This window comes from Haliaeetus leucocephalus, unplaced genomic scaffold, assembly GCF_000737465.1.
Source record: "Haliaeetus leucocephalus isolate CR32 unplaced genomic scaffold, Haliaeetus_leucocephalus-4.0 Scaffold373, whole genome shotgun sequence".
Classification (NCBI taxonomy): domain Eukaryota; kingdom Metazoa; phylum Chordata; class Aves; order Accipitriformes; family Accipitridae; genus Haliaeetus; species Haliaeetus leucocephalus.
Window position 1 is genome coordinate 6,584,121 of NW_010972809.1, and position 13,423 is coordinate 6,597,543.

At 42.8% G+C, this 13,423-nt stretch overlaps 1 protein-coding gene across 2 annotated transcripts in view; it reads right to left on the minus strand.

Annotated features, from left to right (window-relative positions):
* The window catches only part of DSP (desmoplakin), a 40,027-nt gene that overhangs the window by 26,301 nt on the left and 303 nt on the right, over nt 1-13,423 (minus strand). For both annotated transcript variants that reach the window (XM_010573237.1, XM_010573236.1), the window contains exons 2-4: nt 4,192-4,290; nt 2,397-2,545; nt 1,872-2,046 (exon numbers count right to left, since the gene is read on the minus strand). In XM_010573237.1, coding sequence (XP_010571539.1) covers nt 1,872-2,046; nt 2,397-2,545; nt 4,192-4,290 — 423 coding nt within the window. The remainder of the gene's footprint in view (nt 1-1,871; nt 2,047-2,396; nt 2,546-4,191; nt 4,291-13,423) is intronic.

The window sequence follows — 13,423 nt, forward strand, 5'->3', positions numbered from 1 at the left end:
TTAGTAATTACCAGCCTGGAGCTAAATCTCTAAGAGTCAACAGATGACAATAAAGCCTGAACCACACTCAAGCACAGGGGTTCAAAGGCACTGTTGAAAACGATCCAAGAAACAAAACCATTTTGCATTCAGCCATTTAAAAGTTACAGGACTTTGACCCTCCTCATTATATTTAAGCAGTCTAAAGAGACTGTAGCAACAGTGGCAGTCCTGGCTGGCTGCCAGTATGCGAAAAAAGGCTGTCTGGATTTCACTGCATTCTCCCTAATTCTGTACTGGAAATTTGACCAACCCTCCTACCACCTGATTCTCCTGTCAGCAAACCATCCAGACAGAAAACAGAAAAACACCGGCAGAAAACCACAGCTGCTCAGACCTTCTTCCCACATCTCACCATGTTACTAGGGGAAACATTATCCTAGTCCCAATGTGAGCAGGTAATGGGGCACAGCGAGGCACGATGGAAAGAAAAGGCATGATGGAAAGTTAAAAATAAATTTTCCCTTAAAAAAAAAATCTCAAAAGCCCAACAGGGAGCTAAGTGCTTACTGGCCCCACCTCAGCTTTGCCTTAGGGACTGAAAAAGGGAGAGGGGGAGAGAGAGAGAGACTTTTACTTTCACAGGAGGTTTTGTGTGGGAACGCAGCTATAAAGTACTTGCTTATGCCCCCTGTGCTTAGTGAGGGGTGCCTGAGCAGGGTGTCACGTGGCGTCTTTGGGAGGTGCAGCTTGTTCACTGTCCTTCATCGCTGGAAGCGTGCCCAGTGTCTGTTCAACATCACTCCTCAAACCATGGCAGGTCTGACAATTAGCCTACTCTCCCACAGTGGGTGCAGAGCAATTACATCTGCTGTTACTGTCCAGGCACAATGCTTATACATGTTACTACTAAAGGAGTGTATCTCCACTTCCCCTTCTTCCTCTAAAACATGCCACGCTATGGGAGGGCACTGAAAGACTAGACTATGACTAGCACTCACATAAAAGTATGGGAACTGTACAGAGCTCTCCCCTCCTCATCTGGTTTACACAGCAACCACCTGGCAAACACCATATGCAGATAACTATGACAGGATCACTAAGCAACCACCTAATAGAGAGAGATAAAAATAACGCAATTTCAATTTACAAGGAGTCTGCAAAGTATAACTTCAGCCACCTTGTTCCATCCTCCCTACTTGCCTCTCAGAAAGGGCTGTCAACCACAAACACCCAACTTTCACTTCAGCAGCACAAAAACAGACTATGAGCTCTCAACATGTGTTTTCTACTCCAGGTTACACCATCAACGGCTGTGCATAGGCAAATTTATTCTGGGAATGCAACAGATCACAACTTCAGCATTTTCATGTGGATTTTGGCAGCGAATTCCGGAAGTCTAGTCCTGTGGCAATCAGCTCTACCTTCTGGTTCCCACTGTGATAAGGATAGATTAGAGGGGGAGAACAACTGTAAAATATGCACAATGGTTAAATCTGTGAAGCTGGTCCTATCAGTGTAAAGGGTTAAATAAATATGAATCATAAAGGAAACCTGTGGAAGGAAGGAAGGAAATATCGAGCATAATAATCTCTAAGGCAAACATGCCAATGCCTTTTGTTATGTTAACAGCTGTGTCTCATTTAGCTTTCAAATCTAACTTCCACACTTCTTCCTCTGCAAAAGATGCCCCCAAATCCATGTTCATATTTCAGTGGAAACTCACTATATGTACAATACTGGGGGAGGGGGGGAAGATGAACTTGGAATAATATATGAGTCTCATGTGTACTTTTAATTTTCTACTGGCACCCAAAACATTACTACATGTGAGGTGAAATTCATAAACAACACTAGGTCTTAGCAGTGTCTCTGGTTTTCCACAGATTTACCTTCTGCTGCCTCATCCAGTTTAAACATTCGCTTGTGACACGTTTCGTGTACTCATCCCAACCTGAGCCACTCTGAGAGGAGTAGCAACCACCACCTTTGGAGCTGGCCCTCCTGGCACGGGGAACACTGATGGCTTTGTACAGGGCACGCATTTGCTCTTGAAGTTGAAGCAGCCTGAAAGGGAAGAAGCCACTTAGCATCTATGAAGAAAACACCCAGAAAACATGGAAACAATGCAATTCATCTCTCCCACTGGACCACCAAGTATTCAAAACAAAGCGCTGAAAGCACAGGCTGTGAAAAAAAACCAAACTGACTAAAATTTCATGGGGACAACCAAGGTGTGAAATGCTGTTATAAGTATATTACTGCAAGGCCCTTCTCCATGTTAGCATGACCCAAACAGATTTACTTCCACTTCATTGATTTTTGTCACATCCTGCAACACCAGAGAAGGTGAGCACTTGAGATACCACACACTTTTACCAGCCACATTCCCTCCCCCAACCCTTCCCTGGCAATACCTTTTCTGATACATCTCACAGGGCTGGCCCATCTGCCTCATCTCTCTGATCAGTCCATCCAGGATATCCATTTGGTCATTTGCCTGTGCAAAACACTCTTCCAGATCTCTGTTCCCTCTAATCTGGACACCATCCCCATATTTCAATTCCTAAAACAAACAAACAAAAAAAAAAAAAGAAAGAAATGGGAGATTAAATTAAATATTCATCACCTAAGCTTCAGCTTAGTTGTTTTAAAAGATATGTTATGAGGACTGATTATTTTTAAGAAGCATGATAGGTTTCAACCACTAGGTCTCTGCCAATTTTAACTGGCAGAAGGCCAATTAACAGAGGATCCACAGTCATTGCAAAGTCCTAATTACAAATAAAATACGAAAGAAAATTATTAAAACATAGTACCAACCAAATCTTTCCATAAAGAACAGCACATCCTAACTGATGTTTATTTCAGTGGAGCCAAGGCTTCACATGGTGTGCTAAGTTTTAAAGACCTTATGCTTTTGTGTTTAGAGGACAAGAAGCAAACACTGTCCTAGTGGGAGTTTGTGGATTTTGCTCCTGATTTTTCACAACTTTCCCTGAGGTTCTAAGACCCTTCTCCCCTGCAAAAACACAGACAGCACCCTGTTTGCCTGGGACCAGCTCCATGCCCTGTCACACTTGCATCCCACCTTATCACCCAAAGTCTAGGCAAATTCTCTGTGCACCCTCAGTGCAGTGGACCAGCACGGTCATGGTGCTTCAAGCAGGAAAACATGGCTCTTTGATCTCATCCCACACTGACACAGCCATGCTGAACAAAACATAACCCAGCTGTGATTTGATTTTGCAAATAAAATGTTGGACCTCATTACTTTGTCCCTCAGAAAGAAAAGAAAAAAAACCAAGTAAGCAATGCATGTTGTGGCACCAAGCTGGAACTAAACATCACTTTCTTTTAACTTCACTGGAATAATATTAATCCTTAACAAGAGGCAGTATTTACTCTGGCATTGATTTTTATATAAACATGTTCACACATGCTGTATCTCTGAAAAGGAAATGAACTGCTAACCCCAGAGTTCATTCCTGAAAGAATTTTCTGTCCACAGTGGGTCCAAAAGTGTGCATTAAATCACATCTACTGACAGAACTGTGAACGGGTTTTGCATCTCAGTGGCCTCAACAGCAGGATGCCTTCACCACCCTGCACCTCCTCTGACTTCGGCAGAGTCATGTTCACCGGGACTGAATCTAGCATCAATGAGTAACCCACCCCCAGGCACTATGGGTTTATATCAGTGTAACATACAGCAAAGATCATCTGTATGCTTTTGGGATGAAACAGTCAAGAAGATTTTAATCTACTTTCATATACTTCTTTAGGAATCACCTGGAAAAAGAAAATATAAAGATAATGAAGGTTTTTCCTATGGTGGTTCAGGTTCATTACGGCCCAGAAAATGATGATGATATTCTACAGGACACACTAAGAGAGTATAAGTGGTCATAACATTATTAACAGCTGTTTACACTGAGCAGAACCTGTTTGAAGGGTGGGTTGTTTTTTTTTTAAATCAAGAAGTCCCCCTTTTAATCGGATGCATTTCAGTCAGTTTTACTGAACACCGACTGGAGACAGAAGAGGGAGACCTAGGAAGTATGCTGTTCTGCTCCCAGTTGCCTCTCACAAACAGCTGAGAGGGGAGAAATGAGACGAAGAAGCAGAGCCTGTAAGTCCAGATAACAATGCAGCGTTCACTCCCTGTAATATTCATAATCACTTTTGATAAGAACAACAAGAAGCACTCACGGGTTGTACTATGAGCTCAGCTCGCATCAGGCAATCCGAACAGTTTTGCAAAAGCTCCTGGATGGTGTTCTGGCGTCTGGACACTGTACAGGTCCCATTCTGACTGTTGTGGGGGAGAAGAAGATGAAGTAAGTACAGAGTAATCGCACATTTTGAAGAGACATGAGACATACAAATTCAGAATAGCTAAGGGAAGTTACATGGAATAATCCACCTCATTTAGCTTCAGAGACACACACGCTTTATCTGGCCCTCCTGCATAACTGTACTCTGAAGTTTTAATGCTGATTCCATGATGGCAGAGCCACTTTATAACTCTCTAACAGCAGGCATTGACCGACTTCACCACAGGATAGAGTAGAAGGTGGAAACTGGCATGCCATAAAGGAGAAAGTTTTTCTTCCAGTACAGGTATTTGTAGCTTTGATAGACAAAACTTTGGCAGTATTACAGTGAGAATTAATTATTCACAATCTTTTGTTAAAGTCAATACATTAGAACATAGCTTTTGCATGATGTTATTGTATGTGTTAGGACACCAGCCATCGAATGTCAGAGCATAAAAGGAAAGCAGAGGCGTATGAGCACACAAGTCCATACAAACGTAGGAAGGGCCCTCCTATAAGCAGAAATGCATGAAGCTTAGTGCAGTGTCTTAAGAAGGAATTACAAGATGCACAAGCTACTACAAAAACAGATGTATGGCCTGGAGTTAGAGGACATGCTTTCTTACAGATAAATAAAGTGGGAGGTTGGGGATTCCAATTACAACTCCAGAACTGAAAACACTAGTGGGGGAAAAAGCCAAGATTGATAACAGGGTCGTTATTTTTGTCTTGCACATAATTTACTGCATCCATACCACCAGAAGGTTGCTCTTCCAGCATTTGGGATTCAGCCACCAAAGCGAGCCACTGCTAGTTGATTGAACATGGGTGAGGTGCTTCAAGCACAGAAGCATTCCTTGCTGATGGAATCAGAGCTCCCAAGCAAGCCCAGGCGGCTCCCAAACCCAAGCACTTGCCAGTGAAACTAAAATAAACCACTACTAAGAGACAGTAAGAAATTAAGATGCTTCCGAGCCTTGTCTAGTTTTCTAACTCCTGTGTTCACAGTAAGTAACCTTTTCCATTACAAATCACTGAAGGTTCAAACCTTCCACACAACACTAACATCAAAAAGACTATCGGTGCAAACCTGTCCAGCTCAGAGCCAGGAAGTCACGTGGATTCAACGGAAATCTTTCCACTGACTTCAACAGACTGACCATCCTTTGCAAAAGGAATTGTGACAACATGAAAAACTTGTCAAAGCTGTCCTTGGGAAAATCACTGCAGTGATGAGAAATGTTCAACAGTATTTTTTTAAGAGCTCTTCTGCAGTGCGTGCAGTTGGTGCTTCAGCAGCCTGCCGTTCTCCTATCAGCTCTTCTTGAAGAAGTGGAAAAAGTTTGAGCAACTTTTCACCAGCCTCCCCCAATACCAGGGAATAGACTGTCAGAGACAGGACTGGAGAATCACTGGATAACTTAAAACAAGCTGTACACATGTAACTCCTGGCTTGCACTGTGACCCTTTGGCTGCACAAATGCTGCGCCCTACTGTGCTATGCACCCCTGTATATCTTGGAAACAGCTTAAAGAAAACAATTGTGAAGAATAACATATGGGTCTGATTGTGTGCCAGGCTTCCCATCAGCTTCCTTTTCTAAATCATTCCTTCTCCTTAGGCATCACTGTTGTGTTTGGATCCAGAAGTATCTGACTGCATCTAAAATTTACATTTAATTATACCCACAATTATTCTCATGAATGAAACATAATAAAGAAGAGAGAGGAACCTTCCAAGCAATTTTCTCTTTTTAGAACATCAGAAGAGTGGGTTTTTTCTTCAGTCGCTTTTTCAGTCATCTCCTGACAGCTATAAATGCTGGATATCCATTAAAGCCAAAAGAACTATAGATGGGGACCAGACTTCTACTGTAATAAATTAGTGTATCGCCAATGGCTTCAGTATAACTTCACTGACCTCAAAGGCATTACTTCACTTTACACTGAAAGGAGGTCTGAACAACGGCTGTCACAGTTAACACGCTCAGAAATTGTGAAGAAAAGCTATTTTCAAATAAATCAAACTACTAAAACCATTTAAAAGATAGGACAAGTAGAATTACAAGTATTTTATGTTCATCCCAATAATGTTTGAATACCACATACAGAATTATTGTCCAAATAATAAAAAAGTTGGAAAACTGAAGATGGTTTAATACAGGTATGCAAAACTGTTTCAAAGGCAGGAGCAGATGCCTTAAAGTGGGAGGCTTAAACGCACCCTATTTAGATCTTAAAATAAAGCTCTACAAGTTACTTGTTTACAGTTCATGGGGACCTTCACAAGAAGAAAGCAGCAAGTGTTTAAGGCTCTCCAATCTAGTCGATAAAGATGTAACCAAAATAATGGCAGAAGTTGGAGCAATACAAACCGAAATCAAAAAAGAGCACAATATTTCATCAATGCTGTTTTTAACAACTTGGATGTCAGTTTTGTTTTTAAACAAGTAACTGTTTTGCTAGTCAAAATACCGAGATCAGTACTAGGATAACAGGTGAAAAGGTAGTGGCCTGTTAAAGGCAGCTGATGACACTGGCCGAGCCAACGGCTTTCAAACCCGTCAGCCGACCAAATAGAGCTACATGGGGCATACCCAGAGACTACAGATGCCAATACAGGAGCTGACGTTTGATGGCATAGCTCCACCAAGTCAACAGGACTCAAAGACTTCAAATCTGAAGAGGATTTAGCTGCACAAATATACTCAAGAAGGGCATAAATCAATTTCTGAACTTAAAAAATAAAAACACTTCGCAAGACAATACCTCAACATATATTGCTTGATACATCAGATGGCACGAGCACAGTCTCACATGGACACATCTTCAGTACTTTTCACTCATGTGACAGGAGAGTATTTCATAAGCAGTTTCAAAGGCCCTCAGTATAATATTCCTCTTATTGAAGCCAACAGGCCTTTAATGGGAATAAGTAGATCAAAGCGGAAACCCCAATGCAGAGTAAGCAGACGTCCAACCTTGAAGCAGAAGGAAAGAGCCAGCCAAAGGAAAACCATATCCAACACAAAAAATACTGGCTCAAAGAAACTGAGGCAAACCCTAACCCCTGAACATGCTAGGCAGCATTGTAAAGTGGAGGCAAGAATGAAGCTGGATTTTCAAAGTACAACCATGTAACCTAGATCCTATATAAAAATACATTTATGTCCCTCAGAAAGATATAGGACCCCAACAATCCTCACAGGACACAGAGTAAGCAGATTACTATAGATGGTATTTTGTCAATGTCTCTCTTGCTTCCTCTGATTTTGTTTACATGAAACTGAATACGTTTAAAGTAATGTTTGGTCATTGTAACAACTACTGCTGCTATGAAAACAATTTGATTTGATTTGAACTCTGGCAGCATCTAAAGCTTGAACCTGTGAATAGGATCCTGCTGCACCAAACACTGTAGGCACACCACACAGTGAAAATATGGACAGGTTTTTCACTTGTTTTACTGCACCCCTGTAAACAAAGCGTACATTTTCAACCACTCCAGCAGAAAGGGAAAGAACTGGAGCTTGGTCTTTTAGCAGGACTTGTAACACGAGAGTGCAGGGACTCCTACTAATAAATACACACATTTGCAATAATCTGACTATTTGCTGTACTACTTTGGTTTTGTAAACCCTGCAGAACAGCACTGAGCAAAACTGCCTGGACTGCTTCAGACCTTAACTACCTATTTGTCCCTACAATTCAAAATTTTAGACCATGACACTTATTTTGAAGGCAACTCATGAATTTCAAAAAGATACTATTAAGCTGAGTTCTTTATTAAAATGACTTAGTTTTAATAGTCATTAACTTTAATAGTTACATAGTTTAATAGCAATAAAGGAAAACAAAGGGGGGTAGTGTCTTTGCTTTAAAATTATGAGAACACTTCAAAACACAGAAGAATCACTTTTATTTGGGATCTGAAAATGTAGCCCTATATCTCTCTACTGCCAGAAGAACCCTAGGAAAGGCACAGCATCTTCACATTGTCGTCATTCTGTATAGGAGCCACCCTGCTTTCTGCATGTCAAGGCAGAACACATTTCTCCCTTGCTATACTGCACTCTTGCTCTCCCAGAGAGATGAGAGGACAGCCCAACCTCTGCTGTCACTGGGATTTGGGCAGGACGGTAGCTCAGACAACATCTCCCTGCTGCAATATACCCCACCTGAGCTAAGCTCAGCCGTTACCTTCCTGTGAATCCTCAATTTCTGAACTAGGATTGTACTTAACTGTTAAGCAGTACCAGTGATCCTCACAAGACCCCCAGCTCTACAGAAACAAGAAATAACTACTCCTGTTTTTCATAAACGGGACTGAGAAATGCACTCGAGGTCACGCGATGAGTTATAAGAGTTGAGACAGACATGGCAAACCCAGCAGTGCCCACGTCCCGGGAACACAGCATGGCTGACTACTGCTGCCACTGACTTATTCAAGCAGTCGCAAGATTTCCTAAGTGATAAGTTTTGAATAAATGACATATCCTCTGTAAACACTCAGCTTGCACCCTTACAGGCCCAACCGAGTTGTCATTACTGCAGAACCTGAGGGGCAAGGAAGAAAGCCAGCTACCTTCTGCTTTCTCATTTGGCTCCTGCTGCTGAAGACCTGCACACCCCCAGCATAAAGGCCTGCAACGTGGAGGCTGCTCTGGTTTCTGCCTTTGTTAGTACACAGCCTCCGAGTTATCCAGGGGGCAATTAGCATCTAGAGAAGCAGGGCAAAGGAGACACGGGAGCACCTCCAGCAGCTCTGTGGAGCCTTCCAGCAGCTTGACAGCTCCTTAAAGCTTTTGAAGCACAAAGGGGAGACTCTTGGCCCAAAGATCCAATTTAAACCAAATTAGAATAATCCTTGTTAAATTTTCTGATTCCTCCACAAAACATTTAGCCTTTTAAAAATTCAAAGCATTTTTTTCATTCAAAAAGTAGAGGAAGCTTTAAAAAAAGGTCTTTTTGCAGATCCAAAGTATTGAGGGACTCCCATAACAACGATGAGAGCAAAACAATAGCACTACTTTTTCTTCCCTGCCTGCCGCCACCCCCCCACCCCATCCACACAGACTTGTTTGAACAAGCAATAGATTCATCAAGGGATTACCTGGTATGCCCAGGGTAGGCAAGTTAGAAGAAAAACCTGACCTGGAATGGCCATTCCCAGCACACAGCCTACACACACCAACTAAACCACCACCCATCCGCCACCGCCTGCCCGTTGTGCGTGTGTGCCCCTGAAAACCCCTGCACAGGCATACACTGGCAAACGGTGGCAAATCACAATATCCGTAAGAATATAAACAGAAATTAAAATACTACAACACAGCTTTCCCCCCGCCGCCTCAAAGAAGGTGAATGCCGGTGTCGGAAATCATCAAAAGTTTTGTAACTGGGTTCTCCCCATACGTCTCTGCTCTTACTAGGATCAGTTTTGGCACACCATGGCCTCGCCAAACTAGTCCCATCTGCGGAGTATGCACACAGACTAAGGCACGATGACAGGAAACCTCAAAAGATGCCTGCATCTTGCACCATCGGGCTCTAAATACCATTAGAAATGTGCAAAACCTTAAGAGTCACGGGTGAAATCGTAAGATCCCTGAGGCCAAGTGCCTTCAGAGCAAGCAGGGTTTCACAAGTGATCCCGCCACACCTATCTGCAGAAAATCCTCGCACTTTTTCCCACTGGTATTAATCTCCAGGAGCAACAGCACTGTTTCTAAAGGCCATGCCTGCCCTGTGCTGCAGGCTGCAGACACGCTGCCTCTCCCACCTCTGGCTCTGGGAGAGGGAGGTGCCAAACACAGGGTCCAGCCTGGACCATGGAAATATACCTGTGCCGGAGAGCAGCCGCTCAAAATGCCAGCAAATCCCTTGCCTGACAGAGGCTTTCACACTTGCAAAGGTATCTAGCTTGAAATCTCATGCATGTACCTATGAAAAGGTGAGCTGGGATAGGTACAACCTGGTTTTTGTCTCATGGCGTGGCAGCATCACCAGCTGTTGCTGAAACCCATTTCTCAGCCAGCTCAAGCACAGCGCAGGCTCTGCTGGTGTGGCAGGTATTCAGCAGCAATTCAGACACATTCCTCCCTCTCCATCTGCCCATGTTTTTGTTCGTCATGGGGCAGTTTTTACCCACTCCATGCAATGCTGTGGAAGAGGAGCTTAAAGGGGACCTTACCACGCCAGCCCTATCACCACTTAGCTTGGCCAGGACCCTGCAGATCCCTGCGAGATTGATGAGAAGGGCAAAAACACGGCTTTGAAGCTGTTTTCTCCAAGTTTACTTTGTCTGTCAGTCCCTGAAAGTAATGTCAGGGCACAGGATGTGAATTTCTAACTCCTTTTCTAACTTAAAGCACAGAAGTTACATTAACTCTTAAGCAGAATTGTGTAAATTAATTTATTTTCACATCACACAGTGATCATGAATCCTAGGCTATTTTTTTCCCTGTTCTCAGCAATGACAAATAAAACTGCACAACTTGCCACTTCTTTCCTTTCTCTCACAGCATATCAGATTTTATCTCTCTGTAGCAAAAACATTGATAAATATTCGACTGATGAATTGGCAGTTTAGGAGCGTGTGACTCACTGTCAAGCTGAGTATCTGTACTGGGGCCAAGCTCATACTGAGTTCCCAAGCCAGAAGAAACCGGGAATGTTGTAAAAGCACCTTGCTGAGCCCTAAGGGTAGGGAGCGTCTTATATTGCTCTGTGAGTAATGTAATACTCAGCACGGACTTGTTCGGCAGAATACGCCCCAAAACTTACAAGACTAGACCCTAAATTGAATCCTACTCCATTTAGGATTAAGGTACAGTAATCTTCCCCAATGGAAAAAGAAGCCTCAGTTTTATGAGTTTGGTAACTGCCACTATACTTTGGCACTGAAGATGTCAGGCTGAAAGCAATTATTAAAACCAATTCCATAGAGGATGGCCCTGATTCTGCAAGCACAACATGCACAGGATTTAGTGGACTTTCTGCATGCAGTGAACGTGCAAAATCGGGCAATTGCTTTTTTTCATTAACTGGCAACAAAACCCTCATTTTGTATTGCGGGGGACATCTTAATTCAAATCATTAAATTAATTCAAATTATTAAAAATAAACCTATGCAACTCAGTAAGGTGCAAACATGTATATTGTTTTGTAAATAATTATTTAAAGTGCTTTGAATGGTCAGATCTTTTCTCATACAAAAAACCTGTACGTAAATATGTATATATATGTATTTTGATCTCATTAACAGGGGTCTTTAGCTCCATGCAGAAGCCTCGCAATAAAGTGAACAGGAACTTTAATTGCAGTCTCATTGCCAGATATGCCTTCCGAAAAAGGAGATATGAATATTATGTTATAGAGAGTAAATGAAAGGATGTTGATAAGTTTTCAACCTCTTGATCAGGCGCGTCCTTTCCACTCTGGCTACACCACCCCAGAAAACTAAAGAAAGAAGAGCCTAACAAACTATAGACTGTTTAAAATATGTAAGAAACCCCAGGAATGCTAAATTAAAGGAAGGTATTTCTCCTCTAGTGAAAGTCAGGAATAACAGGGAAGTCAGTCTAGTGAATCCAATATAGTTGCACCAGAGTAAAGTCTGGAAAAAGAGAACAGCCAGGAAGTAACATGTTCTGTCATTAATTTTTCATGTCTGTCTCTTGCAAACAGTAAAGGTATTTGCAGTGGAGCACCACTAGCAAAACAGATCCTCACAAACGCAACACAGCGATGGCATTTTGGAGTCCTAGTATGTGCACTCTCCCATGGTAAAGTACTGAACCTTTCTAATTATATAGCAATAAATAGGTATTCTCATACTACCGTAATAGCAAGCAGACAAGTTATAGCTGCGATTCATCGTAACTAACTTACCTGTGCACACGCCAAACTGAAAGCCAAATGAAGAACTAAAACTAAGAACGGGGCAGAGTAACAGACAAAAAAATAGGCAGAATGCAAATTTTGTCTTTTGTTCAGCAGTCCTCTAGCAACAGGTCTGATGTACCTAAACAGAGCTCTCAGTGCTCTCTAGGGTAATCCTAATTCTCTACAGCCATTTATAAATCTGCTTGATAGAATAAAGCCCGCCTGTTCTCATCTGCTGTTTATTTAATATATATGTGTAATTCTCATCCTTCTGCAATCTAATCCTGATGTACCATCCGTAAAATTAGGGCTTAAATTCTAACACAAATTACACGACAGCACTTCCAAATCAATCCCTAAATCAGTGGCATGAATAATTAGGCCAACGGGTTTAATGGAGCCATTCCACATGTAAAAAAGAGTAATCACCAGCAGTGTTTTGTATAGTCGCCTTATCATACACCAGTGCTGTTTCCTTCAGCGACTCTAACTGCCGCCTGCTTTTCAGTCCCGTGAACTCCCAGCCAAAGGGATTAATGGAGAGGTCTTCACGGCCACTGCACTTATTTTGTCAGAATCGATCTGCGTGGATTGCCGGTACAGCTGCATCCATGAAAGCAGGTGTTCTTCAAGCCAGGATCCACAGCCAGTACCCCGCCCGCAAGATCTTCATGGCGCTCGCGGCAACACGGCAAACAGTTAAGAAGGTAGAGGGGGGGAAGCAGGCTGTACCTTTGCTCCCCAGCCACCAAATATCAGGGATCGCTGCATAAAAGACCACCGCCTTAAACTCGTGGGCCTTGCACAAGCTAGAAACAAACTCAAAAATGACCAAGAGAACGATTCCCACCGGCTGGAATCGTTCTACAGCCCTAGTTAACGCAACTGCTGGTGAGGACAGCGAGAGCTGAGCCTGGCCGCACGAGATATAAAGCAACTCACCTCAGTACAGCTTGCTTTCCACCACCAAGCAAAGCGGGGTTTTATCAGCAGAGAGCTGTTGGGTCGGTACAGCCGGCACAGAGGCACGGACACCCCAGAGCGTGAGGCTGGGACGCTGAGGTTACCGTTCTGCCTTTCATCCCGTCGCTCTCCTCACAGAGAGTCCCCGCCAAAAGTTGTTTCGGTTTTTTTTTTTTTCCTTTTAAATAAATTAAGCCAGCTCTTTACTTGCATTTTTAAAAGCCTTTTAGAGGTGGGTCTCCTCGGGGAGGAGAAGGAAGACTTGCGAGCTCGAAC